The following is a 20,341-nucleotide window of genomic DNA, read 5'->3' as shown; positions in this document are numbered from 1 at the left end:
AACTTGTCTATTTTATTTCCAGTTTTGGTTTCCACAGACCAACCCTTGCCTGGTGAATAGGAGTGAAGGGGCAGGGATGTGCAAGCTACAAAATCATTGAAACACAGCCTCCTCATCTCCCTTGGCAGCAGAGCAAACAGATATCTGCAGCTAACTGGTGACAGGTGACTGAGGAGCAACTAGGTAGGCAGGTAGTGATTTGTGTTGATTTTTAGGGAAAGCATTCCCCAGGGGCAATTAGCCACTGTGTGGCTGTCTTTTTGAGCCTTGACGCAGTTCATTTTGTATCTAGAAATGCTTGTGTAGATGAGGACAAGGAATAAAATGAGGTATAACATTGCCATGGATACTTCATTTGATCTGGGACAAATGTAATGGGCTTTTCTGTTTATATGAAAACAAAAGTGAAATGAGAACAACAGGAACTCCAAGGCTTGCAGGTCACGTGTTCACAAAGCACAGCAGAGAGAGGGTTAGGGAGAGCCTCCAAACAGACCTGCAGAAATGAAAAGAAGTTCACAGATACTTTAGCTGTCCGAGGTCACTGGAGATGACTTCTCTGTCATTAGCTGTATACAAAGAAAAACATGCAGACTTTGCTGTCATCTTGTATGTCAAATTTCTAAATAGTTTTGATGAAAATGGCAAAAGTTTTTCTTGAACTGAATCATGATTTAGATGTTGGAAAATGGACAGTATGATAAAAAGCAAAATGCTAAGTCTTAAAGTTAAAAGAAGGTTCTGGCTTAAGTCTTGCAGGCCCTTTAAGAGTCTCTTAAGTCTTTGACTAACTGATGACCATCAGTATAGAACAGTGAAAGGTGAGCTTGTTTGCTTATTCCTTGTATTGAAAACTCAAGTTTTGAGCCTTCCTTTTGATACCTCTTAAATTCAGTTGAAAAGGAGATATTTGATTCAGTTGAGGAATCTGCATAAATGATGTAAAACTTCATTGTTTCTTCAGATCCAGTTGGTGCTTGATTGCCACCCTGGTGTTCAAGATTAATTGTATGTGTTAAGATTTTGTTTAATTTTCATTTCCTAGGTATGAACACACAATCACCATCTTTTGGGCTGCTTTTATATTTTGTCAGAGATTTAAATTTCTAATCATTTTGCTACTGAAACTGAATTGTCTTGTTTGAAAAGCAGTTTTCTCTTCAGTTGTATGTTGCAGAGATGTTCTGAGAATGAGGAATGTGGCTGCTTAAGACCAGGTGTGGTTTTGAGGCATATTTTGAAGGACATGAGATAAGAGTGGAATGGGTGGGTTTAGCTGAGCGTACAAATGTTTCATTTTCGCATGCAAATATGGTCATGCTTTAGGAGTGCTGAAGAGTGGGGTTTTGCTCTGTTTCTCTGCAGGTGAGAAGTAAATATGAGCTTGGCAACACACGACCATCAGTGCCAGGACCCTGTGATCTGAACTGTGTCTTCAGCTGACTTCCCAGCGGCCAGGCGCTGTTGATCCTGTACCATGGAGGACTGCCTTCACACCTCCTCCGAAAACCTCTCCAAGCTGGTGAGCTGGGCCCACAGCCATGGGACCATCTGCAGCCTCATCCCCAACCTCAAGCACCTGCTTTCCGAGGGGGCCCATGGCAACCTGACAGCCATGTGGGGCTGTAGTGCTGGCCATGCCTACCACTGGCCCCTGGCCGCCACTTGCCGGGCCGGTTCCCAGGAGCGTGTCTGCTTCCAGGACAGCCGCAGCTTCAACTCAGACAGCCCCAGCATGCTGGGGGTGCCATCAGAGGCTCAGGCCAGCCCCCTGGAGCGCTACCCAGGCCGGCCGGGGAAAGCCAAGCTGGATTGCACCCGCACTCGTGACTCCTGCGACTTCTCCTACTGCAGTGAGCCGTCAGACCTGGGCGAGCCTGTGGAGGAGTATGAGGATGAGGCCACCCTCTTTGACATGGTCTGTGAGTCCTCTGTCACCGACGAGGACAGTGACTTTGAGCCACACCCGCACCGTGCTCCCACCGGGCCCCGCAAGCGGCCAGCAGCCGCGGCCCAGGCCCAGGCCCAGGCTGCTGACGAGGGTGGCGGTGACGTGCTCCTCAAGAAGATCAAGCAGGAGCTCCCTGAGGACTACTATATAGTGGCCAACGCAGAGCTGACGGCCGGCGCTGATGGGCCGGCCCTGGCCCTGACACAGATGTCCAAGCCCAAGCCGCAGCCCCCGGCTGGGCCTTCCTGCCTGGCACCCACCAGAACCGTGCCCCAGCCAGCCGCAGGCCCCGAGCCTGACCCGCCGCGCCCTTGCGCCTCCCCGCCTGGCCCGCCCCGCATGGCCGTGCAGCGGCCACCCCGGGGACCCCTCGCCTCCCCGGCACGGGGGGCAGGCGGTGGCCCTGTGGCTGCCTTGCAGGTGCCAGCCACCAGCTCCAATGCCATCACCACTGCTGGGAAACCCATCAGCATCCCCCTCTCAGCCCTACAGCTGCCTGGTCAGGAGGAGCCACCAGCAGCTGCTGAGGAGACCCTGCCGTCCATCCCACAGCTGGCCCCAGGTGGTGAGCTGGCCGGCTCGCCCTCGGTGGGTGCCGACCCTGAGGTCAGCTCCAGCCAGCAGCAGCCCCAGGCAGTGCCCACCACCACCCCTGAGGCAGCAGCGCAGCTGATGCCAGGTAGGACACTGGGCGGGAGTAGAGGGGTGGTAGAGGCATTTTGGGGGTGTCCCCCAGGCCTGGCTCAGTGAGGGTACAGCGGGGGTGTATGTGTTGCATTGCATCAGGGTCCTGCTGGCACATAAGTCATTAGGTATGGAAGCCACATACACCTGGAGGGGATTCAGAAACTAAGCACCAACTAAGCACCAGCACCTGAGAAAGTGTACTGCAGCCACAGGCAAAATGGTTTGCAAGGTCCATTATGGGTACAGGTGTGTCATAGGAGAGAGCATGCAGTGACCTTGCTGTGTGCATGGGTCAGGGAGGACATGAACTGGGCCATGCCCCCTTGATGAAATAAAAAAAAGGGGTCTCAGCCAGTGTAGCCTAGAGTTGGAGAGTTTCGTGTTTCCTTCACCTTGTCACATGGGTACTCTTGGACCTGGACAGGCAAAGGAGACAGGTTATCAGTACCAGGAAAGAGATTTTTGCTTCTATAAATCGTTACCTATAAATCAGAGCAGTCTGTGGACACAAGAAGTATCAGTACAACCTTAACCATGAAACTGATAAAACTTTAATCCATAATAAAATGGGTTTTTTCCATTTTCCCAGTGAAAGTTCTCATACACTGTGTCCATAATTTTTCTCATCTCCTGCCAAAGCACATAGAATTGGCATAAACAGATCAACATTATTGGATAAAGAGCATGTTAAAACAGCTGACTTCTGCTGAGTGATTATCCCATGTGGAGAATATCTGTTAGCTACAGGTCTTCAGTCTGTTTCTTGAGCGACTTGTCAGCTTCCTCTGGGCCTGAGCACAGACAGTTCTCACTCTTCCAGCTTCTTCTTTAGTGGTGCCATCCCAGGAGGAGACAAGGCAAGAGCAAGTTCTCCATCTGTGCCCTTGGACTGCCTGGTCAAACAGAGTACAGACAAACAGTAAATGGGCTAAAAACTGCCTATATGCAGTCCTTGTAGCAGGTACTGCAAGAGCTAAAACCCATGACTTTAGCTTGAACATCCTGAAATCTGATTGAAGACTACTAAATCTTGCAACTGGTAAGAGCCTGCAGATCTTCTTGCCAGGTAAAACAACAGACAAAGTTAAATACAGTTTTACTAAGTAAAACCCTACTAAACATTAGAAATTTGGAAGGATGATAATTGTCTTAAAGCAAAACAAATTCTTCTTTAGGACCCATTTCTTGCATGACTGAATCTCTCAGAGGTTACTTTGCAGTAGTCCTGTCATGTAACATACCTCATGGAAATTCCCTTGCAAAACTCCATCTGGTTTAGAACCAACTCTGCACTGCTAAATATGAGAAAGGCAGGATGCCTGATGCCACTCAACCCAAATTGTGTGTTAAATGTACTTATTCTGCTTTTTTCAGTTTGTAACCTATCACTGCTATATGTAGACCTGGTTTCTACCTGCCTCCCTCTGCAACTTGCTCAAGTCTCAAACTTGCAATTTGGGACAATGGAAGACAAACCTAAGCAGAATTTTTCCATGTTAAATGTGTGTTATCTGGGAGAGATATTTCAACAGATCCATTAAAAAATCCAAGCTGCTTTCAACTGTTTTTGCCAGGTCCTCAGAAGCTAAACAAGGTCAGCAGTTGTTACTGTTTAGAGTTAAACTTTACAAGAATGGAGGCAGCACAACACTTCTGCATTTATATCGTTTCAAAAACAGGATTGGTCTATGTCTAGTGTCTAACTTTGAGGGCAAAATGGGAATGCACCTGGATTACTCCCACTGCCTAAATCAACCCTCAGAACCTCCAAGTGCTTTACTTTTTGCATAGACAGTGATGGGTTCTCAGAGTGCTGTCCAAATTCCAGTTTATTCAGTTATGTTCTCAGTGGTTAAATTTCTTGTGCTGTTTCAAAAAATCATTACACAATTCCTCTCCTCAGACTGGTCCAGTGTTGGTGTCACATGCTGTTATTTTACTCAGAGGTAGTGGCATTTTAATGAAGATAAACTGATTGAGATATGACTAAAACTTGATACGTGAGTAAAGTCCCACATTTCCATAGAGCCTTCTCCTTCAGGAAAGAAGAGCTGGCATTATTAAATGTTCAAGTTGCAAGAAGATGGGCAATGTTGGAAATTGAATTTATTACAGATGCACAGCATATTCTTGCAGGTAAATGTAGGGGTTTGATTAAAGACTAGATGCTCATTTACAGTGTTTTTGTTAGATTGTCTCCTAATGAAGTGATCTACTGAAAGGGCATGATTTATAAAATTTGAGCAATATTGAACTACAAGAGGATGTTTATCTATTCTGTGTTAAAATTTTCTGTCCTAAACAGACAGATGTGAGTCTTTTACATTCTGGTGTAAAAAAAAGGCAGTAACTAAGTAAAAAAAAGGTCAAAAAGGTCAAAAAGTCTAGAGCTTTTAATAATTTATAGACTCAGTGCCTGCTTAACTAAACAAAGTTGAAAGAGAGCAGGGAATTTAAATTCTGCCTTGTCATCTCCAATATCTGAAGCCTTGCTTCTGGTCCCATTAAAACTGTTGGTGTAAGGTCTAAGATCTACAGGACTAAGGCCTTATTTAAGTTATCATTAAAGGCTGCAATCCAACCAGCAAGAAATACTACTTGAGCTTTAGCTTACGTGACACATCCTTGCTTTTATATCAGAGACAGCTGATAGTAATCCCATAGATGGTGAAAGTCAATTAGTGACATTTGGATGTCTGAAATGAGGAATGGAAATGATTTGGTGTTATTGCAGAAGGCTATGGAAAGAGACTGTGGCTCAGAGAAGGACAGAGTTTATTTTGAATGAACACAAGTTTTAATTCTGAGAGACGTAGGATTTACTTTGTAAACAGAATTGCTGAAGAGTTTGTGAAGAATGCTGAATTTCCACTTGAAGACTGAGGCTGAAGATATGTTTTGTATTAACAAGACAGTGCAGCAGGACATTTCTGATTCAACATTAGTGCATCACTATAAATACAGGAGCAAAGAGTCCCATGATAAAAAAAAGGTATCCAACCCCTATGTACAAACTGTGCTGAATGCAGAGTAGTAAGCAGAGATGCAAAATAAAAAATCATTTGAAGTATTGACTGTATTGACTGGAGTTGTTGCTTCTGTCAGAGATGTAGCAGATTACATTCTGTGTGTACCATCACAATGCCTTCATGTAGATCCATCAGTGAATCGCCTGACTGCTTGTTTTATGTGTATAGGCATTTTCAGAGTGTGGAAGGGAAAGAGTGTCCACAAGCACTTCTCCTCTCATAGTGCTGCTCACTGTCTGGCATTGTGGTTATCAAAAGGACCTGTGTTTGAATGTGAGCTGGGATGGATGCTGGTCTGTGCTGAGGGCAGTGCTCAGCCTTCCTGGCTCTGATGTCTCTGCTCTGAGATCCTCTCAATTCTTTCATTTTCTGTCACAGTGTGGATATCCCTTTAGGTTACAGGTGTTCATAAATGTCTGTCTGAACATGACCATTATAAAATGGAGTGCATCTGGGGATGGTGGATATCGAGGTAGAGTGCTTAGTGGAATATTTTAAGTATTTTTCTGTTATCAGAAGAAGTAGGGCCTCTCCCTTTCCTCTCTTCTTTCTGTTTGCAATGCCTGCAATGGTGTGAGTTTAAATTAAATGAGAACCAAGATCCTCATATAAGATTTGTGGATTAGAAGCTGTTGGATGAGCATCAAAACGTTACAAAACTTCGAGGTGAAAGGAGTCTCTTCACACCTTATGAACTGACAGTTTTGACTAGATTTAGCTCTAACTTCTTAATCACTGTTTATCTATAAAAAAAAGTGTCAGCCTCGCACATTCCAAAGAAGTGCAAAGAAGAAAAAATAGCACCTTTTTTAGGGGTGTATATAAAGTATACAGAAAGGCAGAATTAATCCTTCTTGTAATTATTTCAAGCCCAGTGGAACCGTGCCAAGTAGCACAAGAAAAATAATCACATCGAAAGAAATTTATAAAACTCTTATTTAAATTATGTTCTTCCAACAACATTAAATAACTGCTGATCTCTGTACTTTTGGTTTACATACAAATGATGAGTTTTGGCTAAAATGACTGCTTGAAGCCTATCTGCAGGGACGTATGCTGCTGAATATGGTCAAGTGACCACTTAAATATATGTAGGGGTGAGACTGTCTCTTCTCTTTGTGTTGTACTAAAGAGATCAGAGTCCACTGGTGACTCTTTAGGTCCCATAATGGAAATCTATTGCTGCTCTAGTCGATGGACTAAAAATAGTAAGTGCTGAGATACATAATTACAAAAAATATAGGTTTGTTTTTGTTTTTTTTTTTTAGTTGCTAGGGCCTGGCTTATTTAGAAGACTAAAATTACTAATTACATCATTATAGTTATAAGTATCAGAAAAAAGAAGCTATTGACATGATTAATCACCTGATCTTGCAGCAGTGATTTGCAAGCCCACTCCTGCCTTCAATTACCCTCATCTAAATGCTGTTACATTATAATCTAATGTTTTGGGGTCTGTATTCTAGAAGTCTAGCTAGACATCTTTATTCTAGAAGTCTAGGTAATGATTACTTACCATTCTAATATTACAAGCGAGTTCTGTTTAAAAGCAGGACAGTAGCATAAAGAGGACAAGTTCAGCCTTGGCAGAGTAGTTGTGTAATTGCTTTTATCATCTGGGTGCACAGCATGACAAACAAACTTTTAAAAAAGAAATGAACCTGTAGTACTAGCAACTGTAATACAAGAGTTGTTTATGCAGCTGTTCCTACAGCTGTTCTGTTTGCAGAAGAACACAGAAATGAAAATTCATCAATTATTACAATATCTTTAGATTTTCGCTGTGCTTAAGAAATGTATCAATTACCTTTCAGGACTTCCCATTTATTTTCTTTAGTGAAGATTCCTTTCAGACGCAGAAAGCTCATGCCAGCCTTTTTGTATAATCAGCAATGGACTTTGTCATGTAGAGGTTGTCCCTAATACGAAGTGTTTATCACAAACCTATACATGCAAAAGATTAGGATGCTGCTTTCCTTGATGTCAAGGGTTTGTTTCCTCTTTTCACCATGGACCTCCTCTGAGTGGAACTACCTGCAGCACAAAGAGACATCTCCTGGCAGCAGTCTTACTGGAGATATAGATACAGATATATACACTTCTTTGAGGAAACCATTCATGAGTATTCATACTGAAAGTAGATTGGTGTAGGAGATGTTTGGGGATGATGGGCTTTTCGTTGAATTCCTGCAATAAAAGGTGCATAGGCCTGCTAATCCTGTGTAATGGAGGAAGGTGAAAGATTGATTGTTTCCATACAATCTGTGAAAGTTATTTGCCTGAAGCTAGGACGGAAAGAAAAGGACTATTGCAGCCAGGCCCCAGCAGTTTTTAAGGATTAGTTTTGTAAAGCATGCCAAGTTCAGCTGATAAACAGTTGAGAATATTCACTGGAGTTCTGCATTGAAGAAATTGCATCACTGAAAATTATTGACTCTTCATTTAAATATATATTTTTCATTCTAAGTACCATAGCATGAATAGTATTGAGGAAGATGGTGTGTGATACCACAAGACAAACTGCCCGTTTCAATGAATGGTTGTGTTCTGGAGCATCACAATTGATTTCAGACCTAGGCATATACTCTCTCCCCCATTACCCTATGCACAATGAAAAGTAGAAAACAATGACTTTTGCAAACCAACATAATTGAGACGCTATGTTCTCCCTTTCTCTAGGGTGTCTAAAATAGGCAATTTTTGTGTGAAGTGCTCTGTTTTATGACACTGTTGTATAAAATAAGAAAATAATGCCTCTGCTGGTTCCATCTGTCTGGGAACATACAGGAAAGAATTAAAAAAAATTGGACACATCTGTACTGAACATCACTTTAATTTTAGGAAATAGATTATTTAACATGGTGCTTTTGATCAGAGATCAGTTCCTTTGTGTGATCTTTGCAATTGTTTCATTTTGGAGCTATTTTCAGCTTATGATTTGTGAGTTTTTAAGAAAAAAGAAACAAGGGTCAGATTTGGATCTGCAGAGGAGATGCAACACAGGAGCCAAGAGAGATGCTGACCCTGGAAAGGCTTCAGACAGTCACTTTTGCACTTCAGATGGGATGCTGGCAGGAAAAGGGAACACAGGTCTTTATGGTTTAGATCAGGACACTTTCTGAGAGTGATTTTCCACTTTGTGTGAGGCTGGCTAAACAGGGCCTAGAAAGTGATCGTTATCCTGTTTTGGGTAGTGGTGAGACCACACCTCAAATCCTGTAGTCAGTTTTTGGCTCTGCACTCCAAGAAGGACATTGAGGTGCTGGAACGTGTCCAGAGAAGGGCAACAAATCTGGGAAAGGATCCAGAACACAAGTCTGATGAGGAGCGGCTGAAGGAACTGGGGTTGTTTAGCCTGGGCAGCCAGGTAGGTGGTGGTCTCTTCTCCCAGGCAAATGACAGCTTGAAAGGAAATGGCCTCAAGCTGCACAAGGGGAGGTTATGGTTGAATATTGGAGAAAATTTCATTATCTAAGGGGCTCTAAAGCATTGGAACAGGCTACCCAGGGAAGTGGTAGAGTCATCATCCCTGTGAAACTATTCAAAAACACTGTGGATATGGTGCTTGAGGACATGGTTTAGTGGTGAACATGGTGATTGTACTAGCTGGGTGGTTGGTCTTGATATCTTAAAGGTCTTTTCCAGCCTTGATGAGTCCATGATTCAATGATTCTATACCTACAGAAGGACTACTTCACATTTGTATTCAAGATCTAAGGTTTTAACAGTGGGGGAGAGCTGTTTTCACCTGTCTCAGTGATGGGAATATAGCATTTTTGCATAAACTGTTCTGTGAAGCCAGCACGCAGTGACTACTCATTTCTCCCATTTTCTTCATACCTAAATTATATCCCTCTTAGTGAGTCTTCTGTCATGTCATCTCTTTTTTTTGTGCTTGCAGTGAACCTAGAATCTGCTTGAGTATGAAACAGATCAGTAAAAATATCTGAGTGTATTTTCTATCTCTCTGGGCCAGAGAAAAATTTGGAATACAAATTTGAAATTCTTGTTTGAATTTTTCCAGAAAAGAAAACAGAAGCATGATGATATTTTAGGTATTTTATTGTGGCTGGCACAGCACAAAGCAGTACTTGCTAAAACATTCAGATCCTGGAAACAGTGAAACATGAAATCTATCTTTCTTTGATAAAGTGTGCTTAAATGAAGCATATGCCCATTCCAGGAAGTGTTGAAACAGACTATTAAATCAAAGCCTCTAGGGAGAGAAAGTGGAACGGCTGCTTTCCCTGATGACTTGTTCTTGCTGGGACACTCCACAGAATGGTCACAGGAAAGCTGCTCTCAGCACTGGTTGTTTTTAACAGCTTGAATGTGGCTGGTGGCCTCAGTGGAACGGTGTGGCAGAACTGCATTTTCATTTCCCAAATAAGTCTACTTTTGTCTGCTGCCCTTCAAAAATGGAAGAATGCTGCTGATCACAAAAATGTTGTGTTAGACATGGCAATTCCCAGGTCATGGTTCCCACTAAGTCCTGCCCATGGTGGGAGTCGGGGTGGGGTTTCCTGTCTACATTTCTTTTGAAAAGTGCTGCTGAGAACCCTGCTGAGTCTGAATAAAACTTTACTTAATTATATACATTGATCATTAAGTGCATTGGCTGCATCTAACTTCTAATACATACCTGTTAATCCCTTTAACTCTAATTGAACAGTAAATGCACATACACAAAGGGAAATTCTGCAGGTGTTCCTGTTGATTGAAATGCGGGTGATTATCGTAGTGACACTGTGTGCTGTAGCTTTTCATTAACTTCATAGGTCTTCATGATGAAAACATCACTTGAAACCATATAACAATGGATTGATAATATTTAATCAATTGCTTTCTACTGTGTACTTGGGAAGGAAAAAATGAAAGAAAAAAAACAATTTTCTGTTTTGCTCAGAGAAGGAAAAAATGTATTCTGAGCTATTCTACTCCAGGTCACATCACCTCAGTGCAACAGCTGAATGTGCTGTATTATTTCAATCAGGAAACCTGTACCAAAAGATCAAGCCTGTGAAAAATAAGAATGTTAATCTCTGATCCTTGAACAGCTTGTTTTGATTTTATGTTTACACTCATTTCTCTTTTCACTGGGTATGTGCCTCATCTCTGCTTTCTGACAGTGACTGGTCAAGCACAGCAGTATGAATGAGCCAGAGAAGCATTGATGTTTTTGTATGGAAGCAGTTTCATTTTGTCCACAACTTGGAGCCCTCTCCTGATTGTTACGGGCTCTGTCCTTCAGTCACGTTAACATGCCAGATTATGGAGTTTCTTTCTGTCCTTTGATGGAACATTGCCTTTTGTTTGGGACTTCATTTCTCTTATGACTATAAATCTAAGGAAACAAAATAACAGACAGGAACACTATTCCTAGCAATTTTATTTTTCCTCTCTATATAAAGAATTGGCTTTATGCCTCTGTTTCCCTCATCCCCCCCCCATTTAAGATAGTCCTCAGAAAGAGGAAAACTTACAGTTTGACAATAACTTGTCCCATTACCATTCACTTACAGAATTGTTAAATAGATCAGACTGTTTATTGTGCTGGTGTCTATTAAAATAGCCATGTATGTGTATAACACATCCACTATTATATCCATTAAACTATGTCCCATGTCACCTCTTCTAATAATTAGTTTGTGTCAGTTTTGGTATGAACTCATTCAGTAGCAGGGGAACTGATTGTTCATATCCTGTATAGAAGAACAAATTATTTTTATGGAAATAACAATCCTGACAGGAAAATTTTGACAGTGTAAATACAGAAGAGAAATAATAACAATATTCTGAGCAGCAGAGAGGTATGTAATTTGTGTATATTCTCCTGAATGTGTACATAGCTAGAAAACATCTGAAACTCCTCATTTTACTTAAGGAGACTTTACTCAAGTAGAGCTGCAAAATGTGACTAAATATTTACTCAATCAAACTATGATAAATTAGGTTTAAACACGTATCCAAGGACAGAAAGAAATTAATTGTGCCATGAACAACAGTCCAGCTATTGATGAATGCGCTTCTCTTGCAGGTTTGTCTCTTCACTGTGCAAAATTTCCAGCTGCTCCTGCACCTCCTGGGAGCCTTTGTCTTTGCAAATGCATGGGCATGCCATGGCTAGTCTGGAATAAAGAGATCTTTGGTCAGCCAGGGTGTGTGAGCAGCTGCTTATCACAGTATCTGATGCTTGAGGGCTGTCCTCCTTCCTAAAGCTGGGATGTATTCATGTCTCTGCCCTCTGCCTAGCTTTGAATCTTCCCCAGTCTTGTAGGGCCTTTGCATTTTAAACTTCCATCCCTTTAATGTGATGAGAGTTGTGTTTGTAAAGGTTAAATTAAAGCTCTGTTGTCATTTTTTCTAGAATGTGAGGAGGAGAGAATTCAGCACAAAACAGAAAAGCAGGCTAAAAATATACCTTAGAAGCTGTTTCACTTGAAGTATTAGACTTCATTCTCTCTGGAGAACTATGTGATGAGCTGCTTCTCAAATACTGCTTTCTGAGCCAGTGAAGACAAAAGAAATATGTCTGTTCAAAGTGTGCACGGAAATTCTTTATGCAGGTTTGTAAATCATGAGCTCTTCATAGAATTTATGTCCTTTGTAGCTTACTTCACTCCTACTGGACAATAAACAGTGAAAGGTAAAAACAAATTGGTCTTGCTGGGCAAAATCACCAACAGAGAATTTCAGAAATGATACATCAAGATCTCTAACAAGGAAGTTGGAGTACTTTACTAAGTTAAAAATGGTAAGAGAAAAAATATTGAAATGCAGTTCTTCGGAGTGCATGTGCTGCAATCTGTATTACCAGAAGTAAATGCCATGGCCTGCCAACACATTTCCTCTTCCCCTGGCTGAACTAGTAGATAGTTCAGACAGAATAGGAAGGGGTACTTTTTTTATTCACTTTAATAAAATAGAGGGAAAATTTCTGCAGTCTTTAATAAGCAATATATCAACCAAGTGCTGTCAGCCTGTGTAGAGAGTTTCACAGTATGATTTATTATGTTAATTACAGTCATGTGGGCCTCATGCTCTTAAGTCTGAAACTGCTCACATTCTCAGCTTGATTTAAGAATATGCTTTGGCCAAGACTTAAAGTGCAGCTTATTATGATTAATGTAATAAAATATTTATTACATTCTCCTTTTCTTTGTTTCTCTGCTTGCTGCCCCAGTTAGACTGACTCATTTTGAAACACGGATGTAAATTAGATTTCAGATGATGAGGATTCTCATCTGGTTTTAATCTCTCTCTTTGGTGTTATTTTTTTTCATATCCTTTGTTCTTACTCTCTCTTCTCTCCCCCTCATCTTTGTTTCTCTCCCATATTTCCCAGTTCTGCTTCTCAGTTGCTGTTTAGAGTGAACCAAAAGCAGGCAAATTTCATAGCCCTGCCTTATTCGTTCCAGACTTCTTGCATTGCTTTCTCTGCTGTACTTATTAAAGGTTTTTCTTAAATGTGATGACATTAAAACTGGTGCTACACTGTAGCTGAGAACATGCTAAGCCTCTGGTGAAATGAGGTGGCATGTTTTGCATGTTTTACATTAAAATTCTTCTTAGAGAAAACTGAACTGAAAGGGCCCTGTTTCTCATTCTTCTTCCACAGGGCTCTCAACTGCAGAGAGGCACAAAATTCCAAATATTCCAAAATGTGTGCCAAATATTCCAAAATGCTATATAAATTTTTACCTGCGATTTTGTGCAAACCAGCCCAGTAGTTAAATTTCTGGCTAAGCAATCACTGCTTCTGATATCTGCTTGCACATCTATAAATCTGGCTTTTTCTGTAGGTGCATGGAAAGATGGAAGACTTAACAAAAATATAGACTCTTGGTTTTGTTATGCTGGAAGTGGATCTTTCACCATGAGAAGGGTATAATTTTCAAACTATAAACTTAATTTAATAAAGGAAGCGTGTCTCAGATCTTTACAGTTTTACTCTCCTCATTATTGTTTTTTTCTTCTTTTCTTTCCTCTTTTCAGCTTTTGAATCAAGGCACTGTATTCATGTAAATATTATTCAGTTCCACCTTCTATACAGATAATGACTTAGTGCAGTTGATTTCTACATAAGCAGATACTTAATCATAGGGACACCAATCCAGAACACACTTAAAATATGCTTTATGGAATTGGAAACTTACTTGGAAGAAAAACTGATTCCCTGCTGAGTGTATGTATGCAACACTTTCAAGAGTCATGCTGAGCCAGGTCCTCTTTGAAAATGAGTGTGTCTCTTCTCTGTGCATCACCCAACTTCCAGTTCTCAGGATAGTGTAGAGCATTACCATCATTCCTTTAATTGCTTCTGCCACAAAGCATTAAGTAACCAACGTATTTTGAATAGGCAACTTTTCTTTATGTTGCTAAGATGTCCTGGGTAAAAAAAAAATTTAAAAAATCTGTTTTCCAGAGTTAAATATTTAATCTGAAGAAAATAATTATCAAAAAGTGTCTCTTCATTTTTAAACTGAAACCAGTACCTAGAGTTTTCTAATGGTGTTAGCCATTAACTGTTGGGAATTATTAGAATATTATATGGCTGAATACAAAGACACATGCTCAACATACAGCTGATAGTAGCTTCACATTATAGGTAATATTTTCCCACTTACCTACTCCAATTTCCATTTCACCAAACAACCTGATTTGTTAAACCTGAGCTCTGAAAGAGTAGAAGTTACATCTTAGAGCTGAATATTGTTGAAGGAAGTTTAGTCAGTTATTTTGAAAGGAATGGAGTTCCACATTTTTTAAAAAGTTTTCTAATGGTTTTGGGTTTGTAGTATTGAAGATTCTAAGTGTGACTTTTATATCCTCCTCCTCCTCTATGAAGGGTTGAGTCCCTAAATGTCAATTATATAAAGGTCCAAATAATTTATTTTTATATACCTCCTGTAAAGATAGTAGCTATGGAAATAAGAGTGGGATGAGGTGTGGCAGGTAGGCCTGGAGATGGTTGCAGGGTTAGTTACAGGCCAGGTGACTGACTTGGAATGGGCCAGATAAAATAGCAGATTCCACTCCAGCTGCCAGCTGAGTATATTTTGCCTGTACATCACCTATGTACCAGATATATGGGTTTCTCAAAATATTTTCTGTTTCTGCTGTTCTCCATGTTGTGTCCAAGCTGTAGCATCCTGCTCTGCATTGTTGCAGTGTTGGGCAAGCCTGGGAGAACTGGAGTTGGTATACTTCTTCCTGTCAAATGAAGGTTGAATATGGATAAATATCCCAGGATGCACAGGAAATACATCCCACTTTGCATTGCAGCAGTTCGTGCCAGTGCATCTCAGAACAGCTTCAAAAGGAGATAGGAAACTGTATGGCCTCATACTACAGAAATGCCAATGAAATTGTTCAGTGGAAGAAGGGAAATGCAAGGTAAAACTGGAATGCAGCACTTCTCTTTTCCACTACCATGATGAAAACAAAACCAGACAGATGAAGTGAAGTGATAGGAACATAGCTGAATAGATGAAGGGAACCAATAGGAACACTTTTTATTTAGAAAATGCATTTTTAGAACCTTTGTGCTGGAATGGCTCAGATGTCACATGCATCAGGTGGAGAAGGAAGGCAGCCTTTTAAAAATTGGAGTTCCAACAGTGCTGCTGTTTTGCACTGTTTGTTAGCAATTGCTCTATCCACTGAAAAAACCCCAAAAAAACTGGTGAGACAGTCAGTTGTAGGAGAACATAACTTAATCCCTTGTCATAGCCACAGGTTTTCTGACATCTAAGGATTGTGGAGAAGTCCCCTTAATATCGATCTGTATTTTGTTGTTGGCTTTACCAGCAGTCAAACTGCGTCTCAAATCTTTTGAAGCTCTTGTGAGAAAGTAGTGAAAGAGAGCACAAACTGGAAATCAGCTCTAGTGTCTGAGTGAGCATGCATTATCAGGCCATGCTGTACGTTGCAAAAATATACAGGTGACTACAGCCTATTTTAGTGACTTTACTTCATGGAGATACCTATGAATAAATATTCCCATACTCATTTGTTTGCAGTCCATGTCCTTTTTCCTTTGATATAATCTAAAGCTTTATAATTTTAGAATCATAAAACATTTTGCAGATAATTTCATTGGAGCAGGTTAACTGAAGAGAAGTATAATTTTTTTGGCCAAAAATGTAGTGTCTTTTATAAGTGGATATTAATTAATTCTCTAATAAGATTTTACATGCCAATGAAAGTATTTTCTGAAAATGTTAAAATAGAGTTGAACATTTTAAGTGTTAAAATAGAGTTTAACTTAATATAGTGGGAACAGGGAACTTTAACTGTTAAACAGAATTTAGTAACAACATCAGAGGGGTTAGACATTCAAGAAAAAATACAGAAGCAGTTTTTTCTACTTAATCTCAGGATGTTTCTGCAAATGTTTAGAGGCACTTCTGCTGTGGACACCTTCTGCTCTTACCCTTACCCTCATTTTTGGCAGCAAGACATGAGAATGGTATTCACTGGTTTATTCTTGTGATGCGGTGAAAACCAGTTGTCAGCTTTCTAAGTTTGGCATGCAGAACAAGTACTAATATTCTGGGATGCTGTGGTATGACAGTGGCATTCAGCTGGTTCTGACAGGGCGGCAGTAGCATGGCTTCCAGGGGGACACATTTGTCAGAGGCTAATGCAGCTGTTCCCCATTTTGACTTGACCATAACTACCTCGTAAAACAGCGTGACCTCTGCTCACTGAGACTGTAGATTTGAGAGTGTTGTTTGCCTGTAGATTCCTTCTTGAAACAGGAGGGGACTGGAGAAAATGGTAGGAGCAGGCTGTGGTTTACTTAGCTGTTATAATGGGCTGCGTATTGCCACGGCCCAAAGGCTGGATATCACTACTTTTCAGTTACTGCAAAACTGCAAAAAAGAGGGGCAAGAGCCAACCTGCAAGGTGCTGGGGAGTGGAGAGAGGGCAGTTCACTCCAGAATAGAGGTATGTGGTGCTTTGTGTGTGGTTAACTATGCTTTTTCACTTGAATGAAAGCATATTGGTGGAAGCAGGACTGCTGCAGAGGCATTTTCCTAGGCAGGACAAAAATTTGGCAGAGAAGACTCAGCTGGTGATGTGATTACGACCAAGAAAACCCACCTTTCTTTTAATGTACATCTGTGAGATCTCACTGCTTACCATATGCAGAGTTTAAGACTTTTTGCAATAATAACTCAGGTTTGTGACTCCCACTGATGTGCAAATGCTCTCTGAACATTAACAATCTGTGTCTGTAATGAAAGCAAGTGCCTTTCCTCCTGCCCTATGTAATTACAGAGGTTACATCCTTTCCAGGGAGTCCAAGTGTGTGTCTGTGTGTGAGCTGAAATTAAAACAAGCCTGAGTTTGATAACTCTGTTGATAATATTAGGTCTTGGCTGTGTTAAGATCAGATTATGAAAAGATCAGAAAACAGCTGTTCCTCTGTGGGAGAGATCATCTGATGGTCGTGGGCTAGCCTGGGACATCTGCTCCCACTAGGTTTTCTGTTTAATCTCTGCCTGGTCACTTTATCTCTTTCACTTCATTTGAACTAGAACATCTTAAGTACTCATCACCTTTTCAAACTCATAGTTGTGAGTTTACCCTGGACCCCCCAGTAAGGTGGGTTTTCCTGTCTTTTTCTGCCACACTCTGGTTTTCTTGGAAATGAAACTGTGGTGTGGGATATGATAAGAAACACAAGACCTATAACCAGGTCCTTTGTGCAGTGATGCAGCTGAGGGGGCAGGACCTCAGGAAATGTATCTCCACTATTTTTTATGCTTCTGCTTGTGATCTGTAAAACAGGGGTAACAGTACTACTAGTTCCAAAGACTGCATAATGACAAGGAAAAGACAGTAAGGGTAGCTTGGCTTCATAGATCAATGATGACAGTAATTTTTGGTTGATTGGTTCTGACCAGCCATCTGAGAGAAATTAGACTGTAACACAAGAGTACTTGTATTCCTCAAGCCTAACAACAGAGACATACAGAAGACTATAAGAAAGGTGGAAGCATATATAACACCTCCCCGTTCTTCTATCCCACATCAGTTTGCGGCTTGGGGATGTTCTGATATAGAGGTGTTTTCTAGGAGGACTTGGTGGCTTTTTTTTCTGTGCTTTTACCCAGTTTTGGAACCCATGGATACTGAAGACTTGATGATACACTGAGTAGCTGAAGTTCAAGAGCAAATAGGCTTCTGATTGCAGCAGTCAAGGAATTAGTGTAGACCCCCACCAGTGTTTCCAGTAGTTTCTACCAGCTCCACAGAACGTTAAAAAGAGCTTTGGTCTCTATTCAGCAAGATCAGCAAAGTGAGACAAAGCAAACATCTGGGAACTGTTACATGGGAAACTCCCCACATTTATGCCATGCTACATGATACGCCACCAATATTTGAGTGGTCTTGTAGGAGGAGAATAATCCATTACTACTACTTCAGCCTGGATTCACCAAAGTAGAGGTAGCTCTCCTGATGTGGCTGCAGGAAAACCTGACCCATTCTTTTTTAATGTTTCCCACCTGCCGTGTGAAGTAGCACACAACAAACCAGTGCAGGAATGCAGTGTTTCTGGGGTACTGTTTTCGTAATGTAAGTTGGGGGAATCTTTAATTCAGCATGGGTTTTATAACTGTTCGCTGTAGATAGGGCAATTTCCTTTGCAGATTAAGGAAAGATGCTGTAACATAAATGACTGACTGGGTGTCACTGCTGTGTTGTGACAGGCTATCCTTTAAGAAGAAGTGATTGATGACATTTATAAAACTGAGCCATTATATGTGCTGTTTATATTGAAATAGAACTTAGGATGTGGGCTGTCAGTCAAAGCAATCATTACTTACACAGTTCTATAACAAGTGGTGGTGGTGGGTGCAGTGAACAAAATACCAGAGTAAATGTTTGTTTTGGAGCTTTGAACAGGGCTGTCTCTTTTTTTCAGCTTGCATCTAGCCACACTAAGAGGATCTATTATGTACACTGCCTAGAGCATGAGGCTTCACTGTAGGCTTTGAAGAGCTCTTTGATACTGACATCAGTATTAAAATGAGTTTCTGAATCAGGCAGGTGACCTTTCTTGCTCCCCTGGAGCACAGTTCAAGAAAACCTCAGTCCTTTGTAGCAGCATTTTCTCCTGCCTGCAGAAGCCCCCAAAGGCCTCAGTAGCAGATGCCCACTTCTCTGTGCTTTGCAGAGGATTTGAGAAACCTCTCTTAGTGGGTGAGTGGTGTGGATGCAGGATGCCTCTCTCTGAAAGCACAGGGCCTGATCATGAGGATTATAAGCTCAGTCCTGCTTCTATCCTGCTGGGAAATCCTGGGGCAAGTCATTCCCTGTGTCTCTCTCTGCAGATATGGTATGGAGGTGATGGGGTGAACTTTCCTGAGAGGCAGTCTGTAGATTGGTGGAAGGAGAAGCCGCCCAGCTCTGCACCAGTGTTTCTGCACCACATGGAACACTGCAGGGAGGGTAGGGAAGGAGAGACTGCCTTCCTTTCCCTGCTGCCCTCTCCCCTGCTAATAGGCTTGCAGGGAAGAGAGGAGCAAGTGTCTAAACACTGGTGCAAAGCCATGGGTGTGCTACACAGCCTGATGTAAGCTTTACCTGATTGACAGAGAGGCAATGGGAACTTCACCTGGTCTCATATCACTTTGTGTGTGTATCTCAGGTGGGAGACACCTGGTGAGGGTTGCTATGGCACTGCTAAAAGGATGGCAGAATGTATGGGTTTTGCAATGAGACCAAATAGAAAAGAGCTTGGAGTTTTTCCCCTCTTCTGCTTGTTAAGTGGAAGAGAGACAAAAGTGTTCTACGTACAATTCCAGAAAATATTTAAATAATTGAATTTTTCCTTCTTTGCATTTGTTTTTAATTTTCTAAAACCATAAAGATTTATCACATTCAGAATGACAGTTCCACCTGTATGCTTTGAGCTCCATTCTTGTTCAAACAGATAGTTTGCACATGCCAAGAAAACAGTCCTTAAAAAAACCCATAGCTTTTAAGCTTTTCCTTTTTATGCTTCTCTTATGATCAGCCAGAAAATCAGCTGTCAGTAACAGCTATCATAGAGGTAGCATCTGAATATTGTGTTTTGATATGTTGTTGATTGTAAGGATCTATGAGGATAACCTGTTAAATATAAAATTTTTTCTAGAATTTGATTTTTCTGCAAAATGAAAAGACAATTGTACTTTTTCTGTCAAGACACAATCTGATGACATAGAGAGGCTGTGTAATCATGGGTTTTTTCCATGTTTTCTGATGTGAACATATTGACTATATTTTCTTTATTCTTGTACATTTGTAAATTGCACATTGTTCTGTAGCAATTTTACCTGTCATTTCTCTTGGATGTGCTGCCTTTTTTTGTACTGTACATTCTGGCTATATTTATTTCACTCTTTAAAAATGTATCTGATTAAAGATAAATATTACCATCATAAATATGATGCTTTAGCTCTTTTTTTTTTCCTAGGGGAAAAACATGTAACCAGTACAACCTCTTGTTTCACAAATGAGACAATTCAAAGTGGGCTTATTCCTGAGTCTGGGCCTTGCACACAACATTGGGATCCATGGAAAATCCTTCCACTTTGCCTTAGTTGTAAAAAGCCTATTGCCTTTAATCTCAGTGCTTTTCATAAATCTCCATGCACAAAACTGTGCCCCGGTGTCA

At 41.0% G+C, this 20,341-nt stretch overlaps 1 protein-coding gene and 1 long non-coding RNA gene across 3 annotated transcripts in view; one reads left to right on the top strand and one right to left on the bottom strand.

Annotated features, from left to right (window-relative positions):
- The window catches only part of KIAA1958 (KIAA1958 ortholog), a 65,102-nt gene that overhangs the window by 29,378 nt on the left and 15,383 nt on the right, over nt 1–20,341 (top strand). For both annotated transcript variants that reach the window (XR_013180130.1, XM_077171991.1), the window contains exon 2: nt 1,366–2,630. Coding sequence is in view for 1 of the 2 variants with exons in the window: in XM_077171991.1 (XP_077028106.1) it covers nt 1,478–2,630 (1,153 nt within the window). In the remaining variant the exon portion in view is untranslated. The remainder of the gene's footprint in view (nt 1–1,365; nt 2,631–20,341) is intronic.
- On the bottom strand, nt 9,053–16,078 carry LOC143692235 (uncharacterized). Its single transcript, XR_013180131.1, has 3 exons — nt 13,824–16,078; nt 12,089–12,289; nt 9,053–11,795 (listed from the first exon to the last, which is right to left on the bottom strand). It is a non-coding gene; the product is annotated as an uncharacterized LOC143692235 (long non-coding RNA).

Source organism: Agelaius phoeniceus, chromosome Z (genome assembly GCF_051311805.1).
Source record: "Agelaius phoeniceus isolate bAgePho1 chromosome Z, bAgePho1.hap1, whole genome shotgun sequence".
NCBI classification, from domain to species: domain Eukaryota; kingdom Metazoa; phylum Chordata; class Aves; order Passeriformes; family Icteridae; genus Agelaius; species Agelaius phoeniceus.
This window is presented reverse-complemented; position numbering and strand designations above follow the sequence as displayed.